A 24719-nucleotide genomic window follows, 5' to 3' on the forward strand; every position below is an offset into this window, starting at 1 on the left:
GGGAGTCCCTAACCCATGTGCCAAAGATCTGTGGATTGAGAATTGGCCTGTTCGGTCACATCACAATCACAGCAAAACTCAGGACCGAGTAAACATTACCATCAAATCAAGCAATATGTTAGCAGAGTCTACACAGTGAGGTAGCTTCTAAATGCACAATGGATATACTGATCTTTTGGAACATAATTATAAATGTCTTCTGTTTACTTTGTGCTATAAATAAAACTCAAAAGCTATTTTCTTCAAAACGTTTATTCTAAGAACAGGAGCAGCTGCTCAATGATCATACATTTCTTAAATTATGTTATAAAATATTCAAAATGCATAGAAATTCACTGGCGTTCTCCTGCGACAGATAATGGACCTGAAGTTCAACAGCTGTGAAGGGCATTTAAGCACTCAAAATCTTAATTGATAAAAGACATATGCTCACCCTAATAGTAATTTTACAGTTCGTAATATACATTTTACTGATTTTTGTTTGATCCAAGTAAAAGCTAAAATTTCATTATCATTGAAAAATTCCTCTGAAGTCTCAGTTCATTTTGCTGTGCATCACAGAACAAATTTGTAACTCATTGATTTTCTACGTATTTACATACGATTCTAAGTTCCATAATTAATCAAACTAATTAAAATATGACAGCAAAAAAAAATCAAAGCCCGCACGCAGTGAATAGGCAAATGCACACTAATCTAGGTGATACAAATAGAATACTTATTCTTATGGTAGACATGTTATTTTGTGGAAATATTTAAGCACATTTCCATGATTCTGTAGATAAAAGCAAATTGCTGTGGATGAGTCATAGAATATCATAGAATCCTTACAGTGCAGGAGAACACCATTTGGCTCATTGAGTCTGCACTGACCGTATTCCCACCCAGGCCCTATTCCTGTATCCCCACATATTTATCCCGCTAATTCCCCTGATGTTAAGGGTCAATTTAGAACAGCCAATCAACCTAATCCACATATCTTTGGGCTGTCAGAGGAAACTGGAGCACCCAGAAGAAACCCATGCAGACATGGGGAGAATGTGCAGACTCTGCACAGATAGTGACTAAGGTTGAAATTGAACTCGTGTCCCTGGTGCTGTGAGGCAGCAGTGCTAATCACTGTGCCACCATACCACCCACAGCTGAATGCTGGAATCTGAGACAGAAACAGAAACAGCTGGAAAATCTCAGGTCTGACAATCTTAGAGAGAACAGAGCTAATGTTTCAATCTGGATGACTCTTTATAAGAGCTGCTGACAGGTGAAAAGTGAGGATAAAGGGGATCCTTATGCTAGTTCTGGGAGTGAGGGGAAGGAGTAAGAGCAGCGGTGCGGGAGATGGATTTGACATGGTTGGGGGCCCTGTCAACCACAGTGGGTGGAAAACCACGACTAAGGAAAAAGGAGGGCATGTCAGCAATGATGTTTTGGAAAGTGACATCATCAGGACAGATGCATAGGAACTGAGAGAAAGGGAGTGAGCCCTTACAGGATGTGGGATATGAAGAGCTGTGGTCATCACTCTCATGAAGAGTCATCCGGACTTGAAACATTAGCTCTGTTCTCACTTCACAGATGCTGTCAGACCTGCTGAGATTTTCCAACATTTTCTGTTTTTGGTCTATGAGTCTGTAGTTTTATATCTTTTCTCTTCTAATGGGGAAAAGCATATGGTTTGCTCTCAGGCTGCCTCCAATTGGATGGTGTCATTAATCATCCAGGAAAGGACTTAGCTCTTTCTTTTTCCCTGATGGAATATCACTAATTTCAGCTCTATGTCTCCTCAGTCAACCGTCTGAAAGGATGCTACTGGATACAAATCTACGTAAGAATAACATTTTAATTCTATTGCATTATTGCAAATGCTTAATATACATTTAACATCATGAGAAGTAAAAGGATCCTGAGAAGTTAATGCAAGTACAATATTCTAACCAGGGTCATTATTATTGGGTTATTTTACATTTAAAATAATTTCCACATATCCAAATGCAGACAGTTCAAAGCATTTACTTATTTGTTCACACAAGAATGAATTACTGCAATGCAAAAAAACAGTTTAGTTGTATCCAGAACTTTGTGAGAAGTAATAAAATGCCTTGCAGTCATGTCAGTTAAAGGGGTCTTTTACTCATTGCAAATGAGCTGCTTCAAAATGTTTCATAATTGACACGCACAATAAAACGGGGTTTAAATGTGAGAAGCAGCAAACAAAGAATTTTAATACTCTCCTTGAAAAGATCTGAGCTGCCTGTCCACCAATTCAGAAAAATAACAGTTAAATGAAACACTGTTTGTATCAGCCTTTAGAAACGATATGTGAAGCATTACGAATTTTTAGCGTCATACAAAAAAATGACAGAGGCTGTTTGCAGATTCAATCTAGTAGAAATATCACTCTAAACAAGACAATTATTTAAGTATGAAAGGACCATTACTGTAAAATATCCAGGCACAGCACAATTATGGCAGTTAGGATTGGTGGGACTGGATAACTCCAATTGCAATCTTATTGCCATGTGAGATAAATTCATACTATGATAATTCCACTAAAGCTATTGCAAAAAAATTGTGAGATAATAAGGATTATTACATTTTAGGTTTGTTGCAACTGAAACAACAGTACTTAAGATCAGACTGTTTGGCTTGTGCTAATTAGTCAAGTTATGATTTCTGCAGAGTGCAAAGCAGCAGATAGATTAAAGCAGGGAACATAGAAAGCTTTCAAACATAACCTGCAAACTATGTGCATATATTCACTTTGGTGAAAATAGCACAATAACTTAAGCTGAAGATACTCTCTTTGATTGTTCAATGACATATATTACACATTGGAACAGTCTCAAGGAAGATTATTTTCAACATGGAGCTTTTTTTTAATGTTACATTGACATCTAAATCTTAATCTTGCATGCTTCAAACTGCTTCAATTGGTATCAGCCTCAAATAAAAAAGCCTTGGAGTAAGTTCAAATCACTACGTAAACACAGCAGAGCAAATGGAAACCAGAAAAAAAACAACAATGAAGTGTAAAATATTGAGAATTATCCTGCAGTTCATTTTTGAAATTCATTAACTTTGGATTTTTTGTTTTAAAAACTGTTGCCAAGAAACTTCAAGCAAAATGGGAGATAAAACACACTAGGGGAATATTAGCGTAAGTTTCATGCTTTAACTTTTAGAAAAAAAATTAATCAGAGTCTTCGTCATCGAGGTATTCCTCCGCATTGCTTGCAGTTCTTGTGATAGCTGAAAGGAAAAGGAGAGTTGCTTTAGATTCCAGCCTTGCAGGTACACAGCAAAAATGCTGCAATATACCTCAAGAACATTTGCAAACCATTCAATATTGAAAACTTTAATAATTAGGCTTTTTAAAAAAATGTATCTGCTGTCTATCAATTATTTCACAGATTGGTTCTCCCTCATGTCTCTCCAAGGTCCATCTTGATTTCACATAGTAGCAGAATAAAACTACATGAAACCAAACCTTGTTTTATGCTTTGAATTGCAAGTAAGTAATATAAATAAGAACAGAGTAAGCATTCAGTAGCTATTAACTTCACTGGCTCCTTTGATTTTACAAAAACAGCGCTAAACAGAATAACCAATCTTCTTCTTAGAGATGTATTTTCCTGACAGAAGTTATCTGCTTTAATTCTATTTAGAATTTGCACATCATCTTTGAAAGATCCAGATCAAAGCTGTAACTTTCAAAGTACAAACCGATAAATACCTTGAAAGTGTGTGTTTGGTGCTTTAACAATTTAAATAACTAACTATTAAGTTGGAAAGTAACAGCTTATCAAACAAATCAAACAGCATGTTTGTATTCAAATTGAGCTGCTTGGCGCCTTCCTTGAAGTCTTGTTTTGCAGGCAAACCAACATGTTTATTGTGACAAAATAAGATGGCACATTGTTCACTGATGAAAGCTGTTTCTTTTTAAATCCTTGTAGGGATTTAAATAAATTAATATCAAAACAAATCTTGCACATAATTGTTGATTTCTGTCAGGCAGTATGGAACATCGCACCAGAACTGGATCAGAGGGGCTACACCGAAGAAACGAGGAGAAAATAAGATTTTGACTAATATTTCTGTAAGTTCCATGAAATGCAGAGATTGTACAAGAGGAAAGGAGGGTTGCAAATATTTTCATTTAAAGAAAAAAGGTTATATGGAAACTTAGTATAGTTCTACTCTTCTCAAGTCCCTATCAGTAATAGAAAAGAAACCCTAATGGCATATTTGGTGTCACCAGCATCTATCTAAAGAGTGGAGAGGATTCTATGAGGAGGTAAGTGAGTTAGTAAATAGGGAGCTCCAGTGAATATAATTTGACTTTTCAGAGCATCAATAAACTTAAACATGCAAGTGTTCTAAAGATAAAGGTTTGTAGAATTAATTCATGGCAAATTAGCTACTGGAATTAAATACTGGCTAGTCAATAGAAGTTAGGAGTTAAATGAAAAAAAATCAAAGAAAACACAATTTTTTTCACATAAGAAACATGTTGTTTAGGAAGTTCCAAAGATTATATTCAAACATAATAAAATTAAAGAAGAAAATCACAGCATCACCTTTCACCACAAGATTAGGAATGTTTATCAAACTTCAGTTTAAAAAATTGCACAAAATATTTATTCAAAATCATTGCATTCAAAAACTTACACTCCTTTATTAAAAGTGTTTTTTTAATGTTTATTCATGTGATGTGGACATCACTGGCTAGTTCAGCATCCATTAGCCATCCCTGATTGTCCTCGAGTGCATTTAAGAGTCAACCACGTTGCTGTGGAATCGTACGTAGGTCAGGCCAGATAAGGGTGACAGATTTCCTTTCCTAAAGGACATTCATGAACAAGGTGGGTTTTCACAACAATGGACGATGGTCATCATTTGACTTTTAATTCCAGGTTTTTATGAAATTCAAATTTCACTATCTGTCACGTTGGGATTCATATCCAGATTCCTAGAGCATAATCATGGATGCTAGAATACTGGTCCAGCGAAAATACCCCTGTGCCACCGCCTTTAGTGAACATGCATATGGTACCTTGAGTTGCTTACATTTTTGTATGCAATGAAACTCAGGAAGATGGACTGCAAAACACATGATGACCAGACATTCAAATTCCTGAACTGGTTTGTAAATATGCTGTGGAGGTGCGAGATGCATGGTGAGGGGTTAAAGATGATGTGAAGAAAATTATGAGGAAGGGAAGACTACAGAATGCTGCGACATATTTCACCACTGGTGCTCATAGCCTTGGGTCACAAGGATATAAATAAAGCTGTAAGCGGACACTGCAAAATGAAAGACTGGAACAGAATAAAAGACTACTCTGGAATTCAGCCTCAGAGTTGTGTTTTGGACACAAGTATGGAATTGTACATTTTACTGTGCTTGGAGTTATAATTCATCTTAATTTCATTCACTTCTAGAAAGCTCTTTATTTAGTGTCTTGACCAAGAGCTGGTTAGAAACAGTAATGTGCTATTAAGAGTAATTCATAATTCCCTGATTGATGGTTGGGCTACACAAGTTAAGACAGTGTAAACCCAAGGCAGTTCAGCTTTTGAGGTGCCATTGCATAATATTTCACTCCTCCAAAATACAGGGTGCTTTGTGAACTGAGTAAAGAGGAGTTTGTTTTTCAAGAGTAGGCTGTGAGTAGGAGTTAAAGCAAACATTAACTACTTTTGAATACGCCTTAAATTGAAAAGCATTAATACTCTCCACTTGCCTGGATGAGTGCAGCCACAACACAAGCAGCACTGCACCATAAAGACAAAGCAACTAGCTTAATAGGCACCTCACCCATCCGCCTACACACTCCCTCCCTCCTCTCACTGACTGTGTCTGCAACGTGCACTATATTCAAGATACACTGCAGCAACTCACCAAACCTCCTCCAATAGCACGTCCCAAACCTGCAATGTCAACCTCCTAGACGAGTATAGCACATGCACAATAATCTATTACGGAACAGCTAATTACTCTATAACAAATTACTGAGATCAACCAGCTCACAGTCAATACACCAAGAGTAAAAGGGCAATGAAGGAGGGACACCGAGTATATCAAGATGCAGCACATTTGCATGGTCAGAAAACATTTTTTGTAGCCGAAGATCTTTGTGCTTGAGCAACAGTCATGCTCTCTAGTGGGAAAGTATGAGGGTTTTCAGGATCATAATCTTGAGAATAAAGACACCCAAGACAGAGTGCTGAACAGTTCAGGAGAGAGAAAAAAGTGCAGAAACAGGTGTTATGATCCTGTGGTGTTGAGGTCTTGGACTCGAAACTCAGGGTACAGCATGAAGCCAGGTTAGATTCCAACAGTTTTTCTATTTTGGCATAAATATTAGGATAGGATACTTTGCTCCAGGAGTAACTCTATTGACAAATTAGGCATCTTTCATCTAAGAGAAGCTTTTGTCAGTATATCTGTCATCACACAGTGAGGTATGGAAAAGGAGAAGCTATTCAGAGGGAGACTGGAAACACAAGTTACTGCAGTTAACCAACCCAAAGGGGGCAATTTTCTAGACATAAACCCTGCCAGAATGGTAGACACGTTCCCTGGCCAGGAATCAGAATGGTGAAGAAGCAAATTTTTCCTGGGCTCTTGTACTAAACCACAGCATTATCATCCCATTTCTGGATTCCCCAACCAATTAGGGAGGGTGGACAGGATGGCATGCTGGTTTTATCAAAGGAAAGATGTTTAATTAAAGTGTCAGAAGAGACCACCAGCTCTTGGATTTATAAGGCTGCAGCAACCACACAAATGAAGGAGAGACCTGGGAAGGCTGTTTTCCAGGTCTTTCACTCTTATTTGCTGGAGATCCTACTGCCATGTTGCAGAGACTGCAGTGAGGAGAGCTCTCCCAAGGATGGGAGGATTTGGGCAGTCCCTCAAACCAAGCAGGCAATGATGTAAATTTCTAAGCAAGTCAGCCACTTACATGGTCCCACCAGCCTGAAGGCAAGGCACCAAGATGATCCAGGATCCGTGGGCATGCCAAGCCCACATTCTAACTTTCCCAGCATTCTCCTGCACTGCATTTCTCAGATTAATACATCTTGTAGTTCTACACATTCCTCTCTCCAAATACCTCATATCCCCATCTGAACTGCCACTCAGGCAAACCATGTTATTACCCTCTCTTACCAAATCATCTTCCACAAAGTTATCCTTCTCTCCTTTTTACACATGGCATTAAAAATACTTGCACCTCTCTGCTTTTTCTTCTTGCAGACGAAAGCATAAATTAGTCAAGCTGAAAAAATGCAGGTAGAGTGGGAGAAGAGTAGTGGGCAGCAACCTTCCAATGACAGGCAAACAGGCAGTCAAAGAAGTCTTTTTCTAGGAGACTGCAAATGTCAGTGACAACCTGTCATGAAAGCCTGAGCCTCCTGGGTGCTTTGACATGTCAGCAGAATGGATCCTTTGCCTGTAGACCCCGAAGGGGGTCCCTCCTTCCAGTGAGATTGATGTGTTCATTACCTCTGCCCTGAAGAGGGGCAAGTGAATGAGGAGAAAGCAACTGCAGCTGGTGCTGCTGCAAGTGCTGTTAATGGTGGTACAAAATACAGCTGCAAAGCTACTCCCTTAGCACAGTGAAGGCTAGCAACAGTGGAGTGGAGCTGAAGATGAGCAAGATGCCAGGTACAGCACCTTCGAGATGTTGACAATTACAATCAAGCAGCCACAGCACCCCTGAAGGAGTGTTTTGGCTGGCAGCCTTTCAGCTGGCCGTGATTGATGCCCTTTGAGTTTGGTGATTGGAGTCTCAGCTTGTCAGTAAAACTGAAGATGTTCTTTCTGCTGTGCACCAATCTGGCTACCCTGATGAGCTGCTGATAGCTTGGGAGATAGGTTCCCTGGATTGGAAATCCAAAATTCAGGGTTAAAACAGTTCTTCACTTGCTTTAGAAATACCTTAGTTACTTTCCAAAGAGTCTGGTGGGAGGAGATTTGCCTTCTATCCTGTCCCAGTGAAACCCAGTAGAAGGTGGGATGATGCTGGGATCCATCCAATGATACTTTTAGGGAACTTAAGGCCCAACACACATGCCTGGGAAAATTCTCCAGTATCTATTAGGCAGGTATTGTGGAGAAAGAGCATGTCACCATGGGTGATTGTGTGGTATTTGCATGTTCTCCTCGTGTCTGCATGGGTTTCCTCCAACAGTCCAGAGGTGTGCAGGGATTGACATTCTAAATTGCCCCTTAGTGTCCCAAGATGGGTAGGTTGGAGGGAATTGGCCATGGTAAATGCACAGGGTTACAGGGATAGGGTGGAGGTGAGATGGGATACTCTTCTGGAGGGTTGGTGCAACTTTGATGAGCCAAATGGCCTCTGTGCACTGTCAGGAGTCTATGGTTGTTACTACAAGATCCTGGGAAACAGCCAGCAACTTCTTGTGTCTGTACTTGCATGGTTAAGCACAGAAAGCCCGAAGTTGCTGTCAGTGGTTCCCAGCAACACCATGGAGCAGCAAGTGGCAGAGTGGTTAGCACTGCGGCCTCTCAGTGCAAGGGACCCTGATTCGATTCCTGGCTTGAGGTCACTGTCTATGTGGAGTCTGCATGTTCCCCCGTGTCTGCATGGGTTTCCTCCAAATGCTTTGGTTTCTTCCCACATTCTAAAAGAAATGCTGGTTAGGTGCATTGGCCACGATAATTCTCCCTCACTGTATCGGAACAGGTGCCAAGGTGTGACTAGGGGATTTTCACGGTAACTAGATTGCAGTGTTAACGTAAACCTAGTTATTTTAAAGTTTATTTATTTGTATCACAAAAGGAATTTTCAAATCCTCACAGCAGCAACTCTAGAAATGACAGAACTGATGACAACTTCCTCTTTTATTCTGTAATTCTTTGTTAAACCATCAAAAGAAGTTGCATCATGTTAATGAAGCACAATTGTGTTTCACAAGTGTATTAAGTCATAACTGGAGAACCTCTCTGACCCTGGGAAATTAATTTTATACTTGTGTAATATCAACTGATAACAATTCCATAGTTTTAAAATAATATATACTTTTTGATGTCCATTATATTTCAGCTTTTAATGTGTAGCCTCACTCCACATAAGTGTCTGAAAACTCAAATTAAGGTGTACAAGATGATAAGGTGGATTGACAAAGTAGACGCGGAGATGATGTTTCTTCTTGTAGAGTAATCTAGAACTTAGATCATAGGTTTAGGATAAGGAGTAGGAGCTTTAAAACAGGAATGAGGAGAAATTACTTCTCTCAAAGACTGGAATTCACTAACCAGAGTATGGTGAATGCCGGGATGTGAGTAAATTTAAGAAGAGGCGGACATGGTGAATGGACAAGTAAGTGGAGTTGAGGCTGAGATGAGATCAGCCATGACAATATGGAATGGAGCAGCAGGCTCGGGGGGCTGAATTGCTCATTCCTGTTCCTCGTTCTGATGATTCTTAAGGCTAGCCCTTCTACTGACTGGGTTGCACTCTGAGAATTTTTCAATGCGATTGACTGATTTCATTGCTTAATGACATCACTGTTCCTGGACATCTGGAGATCCCCCCTGACTTTGCACCAGATTCAAACTAATGTTATGGAAGATGAAATCCATACCACAGAAATGGCTACATCTTTGCAGGCAGCTTTTCTTTTAAGATGTTTGTAGTGAATGCTGTTATTTTGTCATTGACTGCGAAATCCCAGCCACTTATTTTACTCAGTTTATGTTTTGCAACAATTAATTTTGGATTAAAACAACATATGAGAAGGTGAACAGGGAAACCAATTTCTCAAATTCAAATTAAATTTAACGACATTCCCATTAATTGTCTTAAATTAATCCACAAAGAAATTCTCCCAATCCTTGTTATATTACCATTTTTGCTCTAATATCTGGTTGCATCAAAGGAGGCAGTTAACCAGAGTAACCTCATTCTCATTACAATAAAAATATATATAAGGCATCTTTAATATAGAAAATATTCTCAGTGGAGAATCTCAAAATGGTGCAACAACACCTCTCTTATACTGAATAGCAACAAAATGTGAGAACTAGTTGTAGATTTCAGGAAAAAGCCAGTTAATGATATTGTTCTTCTGAAGATTTATGATCAGGACACTGGAATAGATAGTTACTACCTACAAGTACCTAGGCGTCTAAGCAAAAAATCAATAGATTTGGAAGGTACAGTTGTGATGATCAAAAGGCATACATGATTATGCTGCCTCACAATTAAAATCCTTTCAAGCACATCTTACAGTTTTGAAACTCTTCTACAAAGCTGCAGTTGAAAGTGCTGCACTTTTGTTGATGTCTCGCCTGGTACTGTTTTCTAAGGAAAGCAATCTCTTTAAAGGATCCGGAGACACTGAATCAGGCAGGAAGGGTATTTGACGAGCAGACCTTTCTTGGTGAAATCTGCTCTTAAAGAATTCTGACAGAAGTGAAGTGTGTAATAAACAAGAAAAATGGCTCCGTGTCTCAGTATTGCTGTTTCAGGAAAAAGGCTACAATCCCCAGTTCCTGATCTAGTTTGTGTCTTTTTAACAGGAGTTTGATTTATGGAAGAAGATGCACATTCTGGGTGGGACTCACTGATTACCTTAATGCACTGGAATTGTTTCTTAAAGCATAATTAAGTAAAGTTAGATCTCTGAGGTAGGGTAGTTTTATTATTGTTCATTTATATGCATTTTCTAAAATAAAACAAATGAACAATGTTTCCCCAAAATTAATTTCCATGGATAGTAAAATGTAATTGAATATGACACTTAGCCTCACAAGGAGATATTTGGCCAGGTGACCAAGTGTGATGAAACAACTAGTTTTAAAGTAGTCTCTTAAAGGGCAAAGCAAGATAGAAAGGCAAAGTACTAATTACTAAAGGCATCATGTGAAAAATACATCCTAATTTTCCCACCCATTTTACGTTTGCACGATATGTTTAACACATCTGCTAGAATAGGATGAGGAAATGAGAGCATCATAGCTTTCCTCAGCTTTCGCATGCTCAAGCAGTGCAGAGTTATTTAAAGACATTCCAATGAAAGGAAGCTATCCCCAAAGCAGATTTAGAGACCAACAAAAAAAAAACATGTGCTTTGTAGACTACATTTGCAAAATACCTCTTTCATTTCACTTAGGAATAAATAAGCAAATTATTCCATAGCCAACTTGGTCTTGCAAAACACAAAAATCAGGAAATAGATCAAACAAAACCACAAAACTAACCAAGGTAAACCAACAAAAATAGTTTAGTATCTAGATAGAGAGAAACAACACAAACCTAAAATAAGCTAAACTGAAAAACATGATGCAAAAGAAATCAAAAAAACACTAATGAAATTACAAACTTCAAAAAGACTACAGAGCGGAGTTAGATGGTCCACTGGGACAATTACTGATATTATGAAAGGATGAATGAAATTCAGAGGAGGGAACTGCAAGTGAACATAGAAACAGTAAGAAATTACGGTAATAACAGTAAATTTATCAGAGACAGAGTGAAAGCCATAAAGGACACCAATGGGAATGAAGTGGAAGACAAGAAGAAAATAATTCACACATTTAACAGATATATTCTTGTGGCATTCCTGATGCAAAATTAAAACATTGCCTCCATTCATGGAAATGATGTAAGTACTGCCAAATCAAGTCAAGAGGTTCAAACATGATGCAAAAAGAACATATTCTTGGGTACAAACTGGACCCACCCTTTTTAATAGAAGGTATATGGGTTAAGAGATAATCACGCTGAGAGAGGTACAGAATGTCAGGGAGGTACCACTAAGTTGGAAGGAAGCAACATATTACCTATATTGAAAAAAATTATGATCAGTCTAATTCAGGGAATTACAGATCCATCAAACAAGGGTAGAACAAAAACTGATTCTCAGAAACAAAGCTGGGAACTACACAAATAGCAATCACCGAGGAAGGAATAGTCACATGGTTTTTGAAAGGCAGGACTGTCTGACTAGTTCCTCAAGTGAATTGTGGGAAACAATATCATGCAGTGTACTTGATTTGCAAATAGTCCTTTATAAAGCATTCAGAAAAGATTGTTTCGGCAAGTGAAAGCAATAGAGAAATAGTAAAACTGGGTATGGAAAAGAGGTTTATTCTGACCTGGTTTCTTACAATTATCTTAAAACATCATAGATTCAGAAAAAACTCTGTTTTTTTTAAACAAATCTGTAGCATGATCTACAATTACTCTGTCCATACTATTCTATATTTAAACAATTGTCTATTTAGTTAAAAGTTACCAAGTAAAAATAGTTATACCAATTCAGATAAATCTTAAACACTTTGTGCTCAGTTTTACCTTAGGCTGTGGGGAGAAGGCAGAGAGTGGAGATAGAGATTTTTTTCCAGCACGGCAGCCAGTGACTAATGGTGTGCCTCAGGGGTCAGTGCTGGGACCACAATTTTTCACAATATACATTAATGATTTGGAAGAAGGAACCGAGGGCACTGTTGCCAAGTTGGCAGATGACACATATGTAGAGAGACAGATAGTACTGAGGAAGCAGGGGGATTTGAACAGGTTATGAGAGTGGGCAAAGAAGTGGCAGATTGAATACAATGAGAAAAAGTGTGAGATTATGCACTATAAAAGGTGACATGGAGGCATAGACTATTTTCTAAATGGGGGAATGCTTAGGAAATCAGAAACACAAAAGGGACTTGGGAGTCATTGTTCAAGATTCTCTTAAGGTTAACGTGCAGGTTCAGTCAGCAGTTAGGAAGGCAAATGCAGTGTAAGCATTCTTGTTGAAAGGGCGAGAATACAAGAGCAGGGATGTACTTTTGAGGTTGTATAAGGCTCTGGTCATACCCCATTTGGAGTATCGTGGGCAGTTTTGGGCCCCGTATCTAAGGAAGGATGTGCTGGCCTTGGAAAGGGTCCAGAGGAGGTTCATAAGAATGATCCCTGGAATGAAGAGTTTGTCGTATGAGGAGCAGTTGAGGACACTGGTTCTGTACTCACTGGAGTTTAGAAGGATGAGGGTGATCCTATTGAAACTTACAGGATACTGCAAGGCCTGGAATAGAGTGGACATGGAGAGGATCTTTCCCCTAGTAGGAAAAACTAGACCGAAGAGGACAACCTGAAACTAAAGGGCCGATCTTCAAAATAAAGACGAGGAGGAATCTCTTCAGCCAGAGAATGGCGAACCTGTGGAACTCTTTGCTGCAGAAGGCTGTGGAGGCCAGGTTGTTGAGTATTTTTAAGACAGAAATATATAGGTTCTCGATTAATAAGGGGATCAGGGATTATAGGGAAAAGGCAGGAGAATGGGGATGAGAAAAATATAAGCCATGATTGAATGACTGTGCAGACTCGATGGGCTGAGTTGCCTAATTCTGCTCCTTCATCTTATGGGAGGAGAACAGCCAAAGCAGGAAGCACTCTTGGAAGTCATGAGGAGCAGGAGTCAGGTGCCACTGAGGACCCAAGGAACCTGTCCCCTGTGTAAGTGCTAGGGAATGAATGGGAGTTGGCAAGCTGATGCAAGCCAGGCAAAGGGTTGGAAAGGCTGAATGAATCCTTTAGTCTTTGGGACCTAACGGCCCCTAGTAGGACCACAAGGACGCTACATAAAAGTTACATTTTTAAACTTAAACTTGCGGTCTTCTGGCAACACCACAATTCTCACCCTGGTTTAACCATTAGACTTGGTCACATGTGGGCCCCTGAATGCTGAAGTTAAAATTTTGGTGCAGTGCTGATGACATAATGAGGTTGTAACTTTTAAATTTATATTGACTGGCTTTGAAATTGGTGAAGGTAAAACACTCCCAGACAGGAGTGTTGAGGCCTCAGGCAGGTAAATGGCCTCAGGCAGTTCTATTCCCTCCAGCACACTTATTCACATTTGACAGGTTAGAGGGTGATGGCACCAAAATAAAATCAAACCAGCTACTTTATGTAAAATCTAGCGTCTGTGTCAGATCCTTATGCAGAATATTGTTAACTCTTATGCAGGAACATGATATATTTGTGGATATGAGTACATCATGATTTTTACTGTAACAAACCAATGCATTGGACCATTTGTTTTACAAAATGTATTTTTTTTTGGTCCAATTCAGTCATCCCTGCCCCTGCAAAGAAGGGGAAGATTGAGAACTCAATATTTCCAACAAGGCATCCAAGCAAGTTAGTGAATCAGAGGGAAAAGAAGGAAATCATAATACCATTGGGTTTAGAATTGTTCTGGAAAAGGAAAAAAAATGAGCAAATACAAATTTATGTGGGAGAGGGTTGGCTTCAGTAATTGGAGAGATCTTAACCAGGCGAACTGGTATTAAAAACCGATAGGCAAAAAGTAAATGAACAATGGGAGGCCTTCAAAGAGGAGATAATTTAGGAACAAATTAGACATTTCCTTGAGGGGAAAAGGAATAACATCCAAAGAGGACAAAAAGTTTGAGAACAGAGTTGTAGCAAACAGTAGTTAAGGGAAGTCAAAGTGAGGGCGGGGCCAATGAGGGACTAAAAAGGGAAATTTCTGAGGTATTAAGTGAGTCATTTTACTTAAGAGGATGTTGCCAGTGAATCAGTAGAGAAAGTGGTAGTGATATTTGGTAAGAAACAGATGAAGGACATACTTAAAAATTGACAAAGTAGAAAAGTAGGTCCTTGTAGGATGCAGGTGAAGTTTCTACGGGAAGGGTGGAAAATTTCCCAACTGCCATAGTAGGATTCAAAACTCATTTCTCAATAGGAGACACAGACAAGCTGGTAACCTGGACAGATAGTTATTAGATGAAATTAAAGGTAGAGAAATTGTAAGAGATACAAAACAGAAAATACTGAAAATTTTCAGCAGGTCTGGTAGCATATGTGCAGTTAGCAGCAGATTTATTATCAGATCTGCCGCTAAGCTCTCTCTGGTTTTACTTCTAGCATCTGTAGTATTTTCTTTTCATGAAGTTATACATCTTGGCAGGAAGAGCAAGGCAAAGCAATACAAACCAAACTATACCATTGTGAAGTAGACCTAAGAACAAAAAGACTTGGGTATATACGTACATGTATCTTTGAAGGCAGCGAGATAAGTTGAGAAAGATGTTAAAAAGCTTTTGAAATCCTTGATTTCATTAACTGGGGTACAGAGTACGAAAACCAGGAAATTAAGCTAAAACTTTATAAAACACTGATTAAACTAAAACTAGAGTACTAAGTTCAATTTTGAGCACCACACTTAAGGCTTTAAAGAGAGTGAAAAAGGCATCTACTGGAACGGTACCAAGATTAAGGGACTTCAATTCTATGGAGAGAAGCTGGGATTGTTCTCCTCAGAGCAGAGAAGTGAAATGAAGATTTGAATGGTGCTCAAAATCATGAAGCGTTTTGATAGAGTAAATAAAGAGAAAGGGTAACCAAAGGACACGGCGTTAAGATGCTAGGTGAAAGAACTGGAGACAAAATGATGACACCCATCTTCTTACATAGTCAAGTGTTGTGATCTTGATCGCACTGCCTGAAAGACCAGCAGAGCAAACTGAATATTAACTTTCAAAAGGGAGTTGAATAAATATGCAAGAGCTTGGGTTGTGGGGAAGGAGGTTAGTTGAACAGGCATAATGGGCTGAAGGACCTCCTCCTATGGAGTATCTTTCTATAATTTTAAAGAGAAAGGGTTCAAAAGCAGAATATTTATAACACAATGCATAGCATCCCCACCTAACCCTTAGTTTCTTTACATAAAACGATAAATAATTTGCAAATAAAATCCTACACGAAATAATCTTTTCTGTACACAAGGATTAATTTTTCTTTTCATTTCCTTTTAGAAACAGCTACAAAATATTATCTGGTGCAGATAGCATGGCAATGGTGCTCAAAGGAAAAATACATTTCCTTCATAATCAAAGCTGTCAATACAGGAAATCGTGATGCAGTACAGATGCCTCACAAGTATCCAGGTTACTTAGTGTCCTAAGCTGATGCAAGTCAATGCATTAAAAAAACTTATACCTTGGTTCTTCCTGCTTACCTTGTCCAGATTTCTTTTTAAGAAGAGAAGAACATTGCGGATTGGTGGCCATGTCTAACGGCACTTTCTTCTCATTGTTTTTCAGATCTATTCTGGCGCCTACAGATAGAAGAGACAGTTACACATACATAACAGTCAGGTCTTTTTCATTTGTATAGCTGATGAAGTAGTTACAGTTTAATGTGGAGGTTAATAATCCACTCAACAGCATTGTCTGACACAGGGAATGGTTGTGGTATTAAGTGGAATTGATCTCTTAGCGCAGAAATTTAGTGTGTGGGAGATGGTCTGACTTAAATATCCACTATCATAATAAGAACATAACAACATAAGAAAAAGGAGCAGGAGTAGGCCATCTAGCCCCTCGAGCTGGCCCCGCCATTCAATAAGATCATGGCTGATCTGAAGTGGATCAGTTCCACTTACCCGCCTGCTCTCTATAACCCTTAATTTCCTTATCAATCAGAAATCTAAGTACCCATGACTTAAACATATTCAACGAGGTAGCCTCCACCACTTCAATGGGCAGAGAGTTCCAGAGATTCACTACCCTCTGAGAGAAGAAGTTCCTCCTCAACTCTGTTCTAAACTGACCTGCCCTTATTTTGAGGCTGTGCCCTCTAGTTCTGGATTCCATCCAAGAATCTCTCTACCTCTATCCTACCTAGTCCCTTTATTATCTTATATGTCTCTATAAGATCACCCCTCAGCCTTCTAAACTCCAACGAGTACAGGCCCAATCTACTCAATCTCTCATAATATGAGCTGTTTCTCATGTTCCACTTGTGGAGCAAGTGTTACATCTTCCTTGGCTGGTCCTCAAGTTGTTAGTAACTGTCAGTAACACCAAGACATGTCATTACTAAAATCTCATGACTGATATTTGAGGCAAAGTGGGTGCATGACCATAGTAGTTAAATGCAACATTTCCTTGTACACCGAATTCTATTTTTGCATTTGACTTTTAAAGTAGGTAAATTCAATTCGGAGTTTACATTTTGAGATTCAAAGCTTCAATGGCAAGTGCTTTAACAGACATTCAAATGACAAGTTAAATTGGAAGAACAAGAGCAAAAGGAAAATATAAAATGTGTAATTTGAATTCATTTTACCATCGCATTGCGCCTGTTTTCGGGCATGAAAACTTGGTAAAGTCGGGTTTGAGACGAGTAGCACGATTCACGCCCACCTCCATGCCAGTTCCCTCTTTACCAATGCCCAAAAATGGCCACGATAGGGACCTCGCCTGAAACTGCATGCATTTAAATTGACTTAATGGGCTGCCCAGCTTCACCGGCACATTCACCTTTACCACTGCATTTGCCCATCCAGAATTGGCGCAAAACAGACATGCTCCGTATAAGTCCGATTCAGGTGCTCCCTCAGTGAGGAGATAAGTGTCAAGTGTCCAAGGGCTCTGTGCTGGGGGATGGTGGTGGTGGTGGTGGTATTACCCTGGCTGGGAGGGATGTCTGTGTCGATATGCGCAATCTTCTTGGAGATCCTCTCCACTTGGAACCGGCAGTTTGCAGTGTCAATGGTAGTCATGATGTGGAGATATCAATGTTGGACTGGGGTAAAACTTCTTATTGCGTTTACCCCAGTCCAACGCTGGCATTTCCACACACATTGGAAGGGATGTGGCAGGGGACCAGCATTCTATAATCTTTTTCTGCACATGCGCAGTTGGAGGCACTGATTGGAGCTGCAGGGTTTCAGGTGCGTTAAGACACGCCCACAGGCTTGTGCAGCATAATTCAGAATTGCTGATATTTTTGTAGGCAAAGTGGGTATGGGGGCGCCTCAGTATGGGTCGAAAAATCGAATCTGAAACACTCCCAGCTTCAAGTCTACCCAGAACTTCGAATCAAAATGGTAAAAATCGGACCTATACGCTCTGAAGTTTCAGCAAACTGCATTTTAATCCGTCACTGAAAGAGGTGCATTGCTACACCTCTGTGAGTCAGGCCAGATGATGATTGCAGAGTCTCATCATATTTACAAATTGAATTAAGAAAACTTAAAAATATGGACCAATAAAATATTTTATTTGCTCTCCTCACCAACAATGGACAAGCTGAGGTATCAGAAAAGTGAATTCTTGGAAATTAGTGTGAAGCAAGAAATGACCAATGTTTTTTGCAGCTTTTATGTACAAAAAAACTTCGTACTTAAGACAGTAAGGACTAAGAGTAAAAAGAGGGTAAATATTTAGATGCAAATAATGTTCCTTCACCACAAAAACCAAATTTAAAGATAGCCAAGAAAATGAACTTGAACTCCACTTGGTTGAAAAACAGCAAAATGGTCAGTTATGCACTCTCTCCTTTCCTTTGCCCCTATGTACTCTATGAACAATATGTTTTGTCTGTATAGCGCACAAGAAACAATACTTCCACAGTACCTTAAAACATAAGAACATAAGAACATAAGAACATAAGAACATAAGAAATAGGAGCAGGAGTAGGCCATCTAGCCCCTCGAGCCTGCCCCGCCATTCAATAAGATCATGACTGATCTGTTGTGGCTCAGTTCCACTTTCCCGCCCTCTCCCCATAACCCTTAATCCCCTCTCTTATCAAGAACCCATCAACCCGCTTCTTAAAAATATTTAGCGAGGCAGCCTCCACCACTTCAACGGGCAGAGAATTCCAGAGATTCACCACCCTTTGAGTGAAGAAGTTCCTCCTCAACTCCGTTCTAAACCGCCTCCCCTTTATCTTGAGGCTGTGCCCCCTAGTCCTACTGTCTTTTTTGAGCGGGAAGAGTCTCTCCACCTCTATCCTATCCATCCCATTCATCATCTTATACGTCTCAATGAGATCTCCCCTCATTCTTCTAAACTCTAACGAGTACAAGCCTAGTTTATTCAGCCTCTCCTCATAGCTCAATCCCCTCAACTCCGGTATCAGCCTAGTAAACCTCCTCTGCACTCCCTCCAGGGCCAAAATATCCTTGCGCAGGTGCGGCGCCCAAAACTGCACACAGTACTCCAGCTGCGGCCTCACCAATGCCCTATACAGCTGCAGCAAGACCTCCCTACTTTTATAAATTAAGTTATAGAAACTTGACCTAGACAGCAAGCTATTTTTCAACATTTGAATCTCCATGTCTTCAAATCTTGTGTCTATGCATAGTTCCCTATGAAGGCCAGCATCCCATTTGCCTTCCTGACCACCTGCTGCACCTGCAAGCTGGGTTTTTGCGACTCATGCACAAGGACCCCGAGGTCCCTCTGCACCGTCGCCTGCTGCAGTTTTTCACCACGTAAGTAATAGTCCTTCCTACCATTCTTCCTACCAAAGTGGACCACCTCACACTTGCCAACATTAAATTCCATTTGCCATTTCCTGGCCCATTCGCCCAGCCTATCTAGATCCTTCTGCAGACTCTCCACACCCTCCGCACAATTTGCCTTTCCACCAATCTTGGTGTCATCAGCAAATTTCGACACCCTGCACTCGGTTCCCTCCTCCAGATCATCTATATAAATGGTAAATAGCTGAGGCCCCAGCACCGACCCCTGGGGCACCCCACTAGTCACCAACCGCCAATCCGAATAGCACCCATTGACCCCCACTCTCTGCCTCCTATTTGACAACCAATCCTCTATCCACGCTAACACCCTACCCCCAACTCCATGTCCCCTGACCTTCTGCAATAACCTCTTGTGAGGTACCTTGTCAAACGCCTTCTGAAAATCCAGAAAGACCACATCCACCGGCTCTCCTCTATCCACTGCCCTAGACACATCCTCATAGAACTCCAGTAAATTTGTCAGACACGACTTCCCTTTAATGAAACCGTGTTGCGTCCGCCCTATCAAGCAATTCCCTTCAAGATGCCTCGCAATTTCCTCCTTAATGACGGATTCTAACATTTTACCTACCACAGACGTTAAACTAACCGGCCTATAATTCCCCGCCTTTTGCCTGGCACCCTTCTTAAACAACGGCGTAACATTAGCCGTTTTCCAATCTTCCGGCACTTCCCCGGAATCCAGCGACGTCTGGAAAATAACCACCAAGGCATCCACTATCACCTCCGCCATTTCTTTCAGAACCCTCGGATGCATTCCATCCGGTCCTGGGGACTTGTCCACAATCAGCCCCTCCAGTCTGTCGAGCACCACCTCTCTAGTAACAGTAATGTCATTAAGACCCTCCATTCCTACCACCTTTCCATCGCTAACACCCGGCAAATTATTCACGTCCTCCTCCGTGAAGACAGAAACAAAAAAGTTATTCAAGACCTTAGCCATATCCCCATCCCCTACCACTAGCTCCCCTTTCTCATCCTCTAAAGGACCAACGTTCACCCTAGCCAGCCTCTTCCTTTTTATATATTTATAAAAACTCTTGCTATCCTTTTTTATATTAAGTGCTAGCCCAGCCTCATAGCTTCTCCTACCCTCCTTTATCAACTTCTTTGTCAATCTTTGTTGACATTTAAACCTTTCCCAATCCTCTTCTCGCCCACTACTCTTAGCTACTCTAAATTCCTCCGCTTTTAATTTAACACTTTCCTTCACCTCCTTCGTTATCCACGGCTTATTACCTCTCTTCCTACTGTCCTTTTTAACCATCGGAATAAATTTCTGCTGAGCACCAAGAAAGATCTCCTTAAAGATCCTCCACTGCTCCTCAGCAGACCTACCTTCCAACGCACTCCCCCAGTCCACATGCGACAATAATAAATTAAGTTATAGAAACTTGACCTAGACAGCAAGCTATTTTTCAACATTTGAATCTCCATGTCTTCAAATCTTGTGTCTATGCATAGTTCCTGTTTACAGCACCTTATTTCCGATTATCATGCATCATTACACTTTTACATCAACTTTTTCCACCATCAATATTTATACCGACTTTTATAATGACAATTACTTGAGCATATTTAACATGCTGTAATTGTCCCCTCCACCTAGTAGCGATGACACCAGTTTTGTGCATCACAACTCCTTAGTCTGTACTGTAAAGGAACTCCCCTACCCCAACCAACTTTTCTTCTCTGCTTCCCAAATAACTGCTTCAGTGTAAACAAAATAGAAAGAGCAAAATGCATGACTTTAACCTGGAATATATGCATGTCTGCACACAGTACTCTAACTGTGGCCTCACCAAAGTGACTCCAACATGACTTCCCTGTTTTTGTAACCTATACCTTGATCGACAAAGGCAAGTTCTCCATATGCCTTTTTCATCACTCCACTAACATGTCCTTTTGTTTTCAGAAATCTATGGATAAACATGACAAGGTCCCTTTGTTCCATAGAGCTTTCTAGTGTGCCGCTCATGGAATACTTTGTTGTAAAATTACTCCTTCCAAAGTGTATCACCCCACACTTTTCAGGTTTAAATTCCAACTGCCACTTATCTGCCTGACTGACCATGCCATTTATATCTTCTTGTAGCCCAAGACATTCAGCTTCACTGTTAACCAACTGATCAACATTGGTGTCATCTGCAACTTACTAATCCTACCTGCCACAGTCATCTACATCATTTATATAAATGACGGGGCACCAAATAGCTAATCTACTGTCCCTGATGTATCTTTCTCAACTTTCCTTTGCTTTGAAGTCAGAGGGGACAACTGGGCAGGGTGATAACAGATAGCTGGTCAGTTACCATCCATTTCACCCTCATTGATGTTAGTCAGGTTACTGCAAATCTAACTGCAAATTTCTCTTAAAAGCAGCAAGCCGAGCTAATCCCTTCTCATACTCTGCTGAACTCACATTTTACTTATTACCTGGATCAAAAATCAATTAAACTATTTCTGAAAACAGGACCAGAGAGTACAAAGGATAAAATTTGATTGTAATGAACAAATATTCCACAGGAAAGTCTTTTTAATTATCACAATCATTTCACTCCTAAAAAAATATTTTTTTTAAAGCACCATTTTAGGTTAATATGTATGCTATGCTTTGAAGGAACCTGGGACACTCCATTCCTAAACTGTTCGGAGAGATTAGATGACAAGTAAACCAACATTCAGAGTTTCTACAGAGTTGCCCAAATTCATTCTGCTGATAAAGCAAAAAAAAGTGGACAAAAGAAGTTAACTTGTGAAAGGAGGACATTGAGAGTAGGATTAAAGAACAAGAAAAATTGAAACATATGTATTTGGAGATAATTTGAAGGAGATTTACCTTTCAGAAGCAACAGCTCTAGAATATCTTCATAACCCTTCCATGCAGCAGCATGCACGACAGTGTCTCCCAGTTTATTCTGTGTAAACGCAAACCAAACCCCAAATTTACACAAGTGTACATGTTTAAAGATCTCATGCTCATGTTGCAACAGTTTCTGCACAAAACATAATAATCTTTCAGCCTAGCAATATTACCAGCATGTTGGAAGCCACAATGCTGCTATTTGGAAAATCAGTTCTTCCCAAAAAAATGAAGTAGAACTACTCAATGTCAGCAGTTGCTTTTAGATAGGGTATTAAATTTTCAGTAACATTTCCATTGTATTGTTGTTATCACCCTTTCTTTTTTAAAAATGGACTTTTCCCCATTCCTTTTTTTAAAATTTTGGTCGATATTGCAAAGAAAGGCGTTAGGAATTAAACACTACATACTTGTTTAAAAGTACAAACGATGTCACTGTCAAAACCTTGCTGAATATTTTTGACATCTAATTATAAATGTAAAATTTGTTGTCTAATTGTCTTACCTGTTGATTTAATTCGATATTTGGCTGGGAGAGCAGAATTTTCACTATCCCTAGAATTAAAAAAGTCAAATTTAAAAATCACAGTTAAACAAAAATACAGACAAAATTGTCTCTGGAACTTTCAACTTTAGTTCAGAAAGCTTAATATTGAACAACAGAACCAAGATTTGAATTTATGCACAGGAATGCTACTGAGTTCAGCTAAAACTGCAGCTACCAGCACAGATCACAACTAACCATTCTGCTCCTTGTCTATCTGATGCTGAGGAGCAAGATGTTCAGACTGAAATTCCAATTCTCTCTCTCCTGGCCCCATTATCAGAACATCAGAAGTAGAAACAGGAATAGGGTATTTGGTTTCTCAAGCCTACTCCCCCATTCACAGCTGATCTTCTACCTCAAAGCCACTTTCCCACACAATCCCCAAATCCCTTGATGTCTTTACTCTCTAGAAATCTATCGACCCTGGTCTCGAACACACTCAATGACTGAGGACTGTAGATAAGGCTTTAAACTAATTGCGGGGTGGGGGGGGTGGGGAGGAGAGGAGAGGAGCGAGGGTAGGTGACATTACGGGGTCTAAAGTAAAGGAGAGGGTACAGGTAAGGGAAGAGGCCAAGGATGTCCCAATAATAAAGGGAGTAGGGGGCGTGAATATGGTTGGTGGCGTTCTGGCAAATAGGGTACAGGTGAAGGCTGGGTCGAAGGCACTTTATCTGAATTCACGAAGCATACGGAATAAAGTGGATGAGCTGGTGGCGTAGATCAGCACAAATGGATATGATCTGGTGGCCATTACAGAGACGTGGCTGCAAGGTGACAGGGACTGGGAGCTGAATGTCCAGGGGTATCAAGTGTTTAGGAAGGATAGGCAGGAGGAAAAAAAAGGGGGGGGGGGGGGGGCAGGCGCAGCTCTGCTGATTAAGGATAGCATCAGGGTGGTAGTAAGGGATGATATAGGAACCAAAGAGCAGAAAGTGGAATCGTTGTGGGTGGAGATTAGGAACAGCAAAGGGAGGAAGATGCTGGTGGGTGTCGTTTATAGGCCCCCAAATAATGATCTGGAGGTGGGGCGGGCTGTTAATGCACAAATAAATGCGGCGCGCAGGAATGGGACGGTGATAATTATGGGGGATTTCAATCTACATATTGATTGGTCGACCCATGTTGGATGCGGTGGGCTCGAGGAGGAGTTCTTGGAATGCCGCCGGGATAGTTTCCTTGAACAGTGTGTGTTGGAGCCGACGAGGGTGCGAGCTATCTTGGATCTGGTGTTACGTAATGAGGCGGGTAGAATTAGGGACCTTGTGGTGAAGGATCCTCTTGGGGAGAGTGATCATTGTATGGTGGAGTTTCTGATGCAGATGAAGGAGGAGAAAGTGGGTTCCCGGACATGTGTCCTTTGTTTGAATAGAGGGGAGTACGGTAGGATGAGAGAGGAATTGGCGAATGTTGATTGGGGGAGCGCGTTGGAAGGTAGGTCTGCTGAGGAACAGTGGAGGATCTTTAAGGGGATCTTTCTTGGTGCTCAGCAGAAATTTATTCCGATGGTTAAAAAGGATCGTAGGAGGAGAGATAATCAGCCATGGATAACGAAGGAGGTGAAGGAAAGTGTTAAATTAAAAGCGGATGCGTTTAGAGTAGCTAAGAGTAGTGGGCGAGAAGAGGATTGGGAGAGGTTTAAATGTCAACAAAGAATGACAAAGAAGTTGATAAAGAAAGGTAGGATAAACTATGAAGCTGGGCTAGCACTTAATATAAAAAAGGATAGCAAGAGCTTTTATAAATATATAAAAAGGAAGAGGCTGGCTAGGGTGAACGTTGGACCCTTAGAGGATGAGAGGGGGGACTTAGTGGTAGGGGATGGGGAAATGGCTGAGGCCTTGAATAACATTTTTTGTTTCGGTCTTCACGGAGGAGGACGTGAATAATTTGCCGGGTGTTAGCGATGGAAAGATGGTAGGAGTGGAGGGCCTGAATGACATTATTGTTACTAGAGAGGCGGTGCTCAACAGGCTG

General features: G+C 40.3%; 1 protein-coding gene across 1 annotated transcript in view; it reads right to left on the bottom strand.

Moving 5' to 3' along the window:
• Nucleotides 1–234: 234 nt before the first annotated feature.
• The window catches only part of ostf1 (osteoclast stimulating factor 1), an 80620-nt gene continuing 56135 nt past the window's right edge, over nt 235–24719 (bottom strand). Inside the window, exons 7-10 of the mRNA XM_080188908.1 lie at nt 22701–22750; nt 22172–22250; nt 16015–16113; nt 235–3249 (exon numbers count right to left, since the gene is read on the bottom strand). Coding sequence (XP_080045034.1) covers nt 3191–3249; nt 16015–16113; nt 22172–22250; nt 22701–22750 — 287 coding nt within the window. The 3' untranslated portion in view covers nt 235–3190. The remainder of the gene's footprint in view (nt 3250–16014; nt 16114–22171; nt 22251–22700; nt 22751–24719) is intronic.

Source organism: Carcharhinus amblyrhynchos, chromosome 5, assembly GCF_965287045.1.
Source record: "Carcharhinus amblyrhynchos chromosome 5, sCarAmb.v2.hapA, whole genome shotgun sequence".
Classification (NCBI taxonomy): Eukaryota; Metazoa; Chordata; class Chondrichthyes; order Carcharhiniformes; family Carcharhinidae; genus Carcharhinus; species Carcharhinus amblyrhynchos.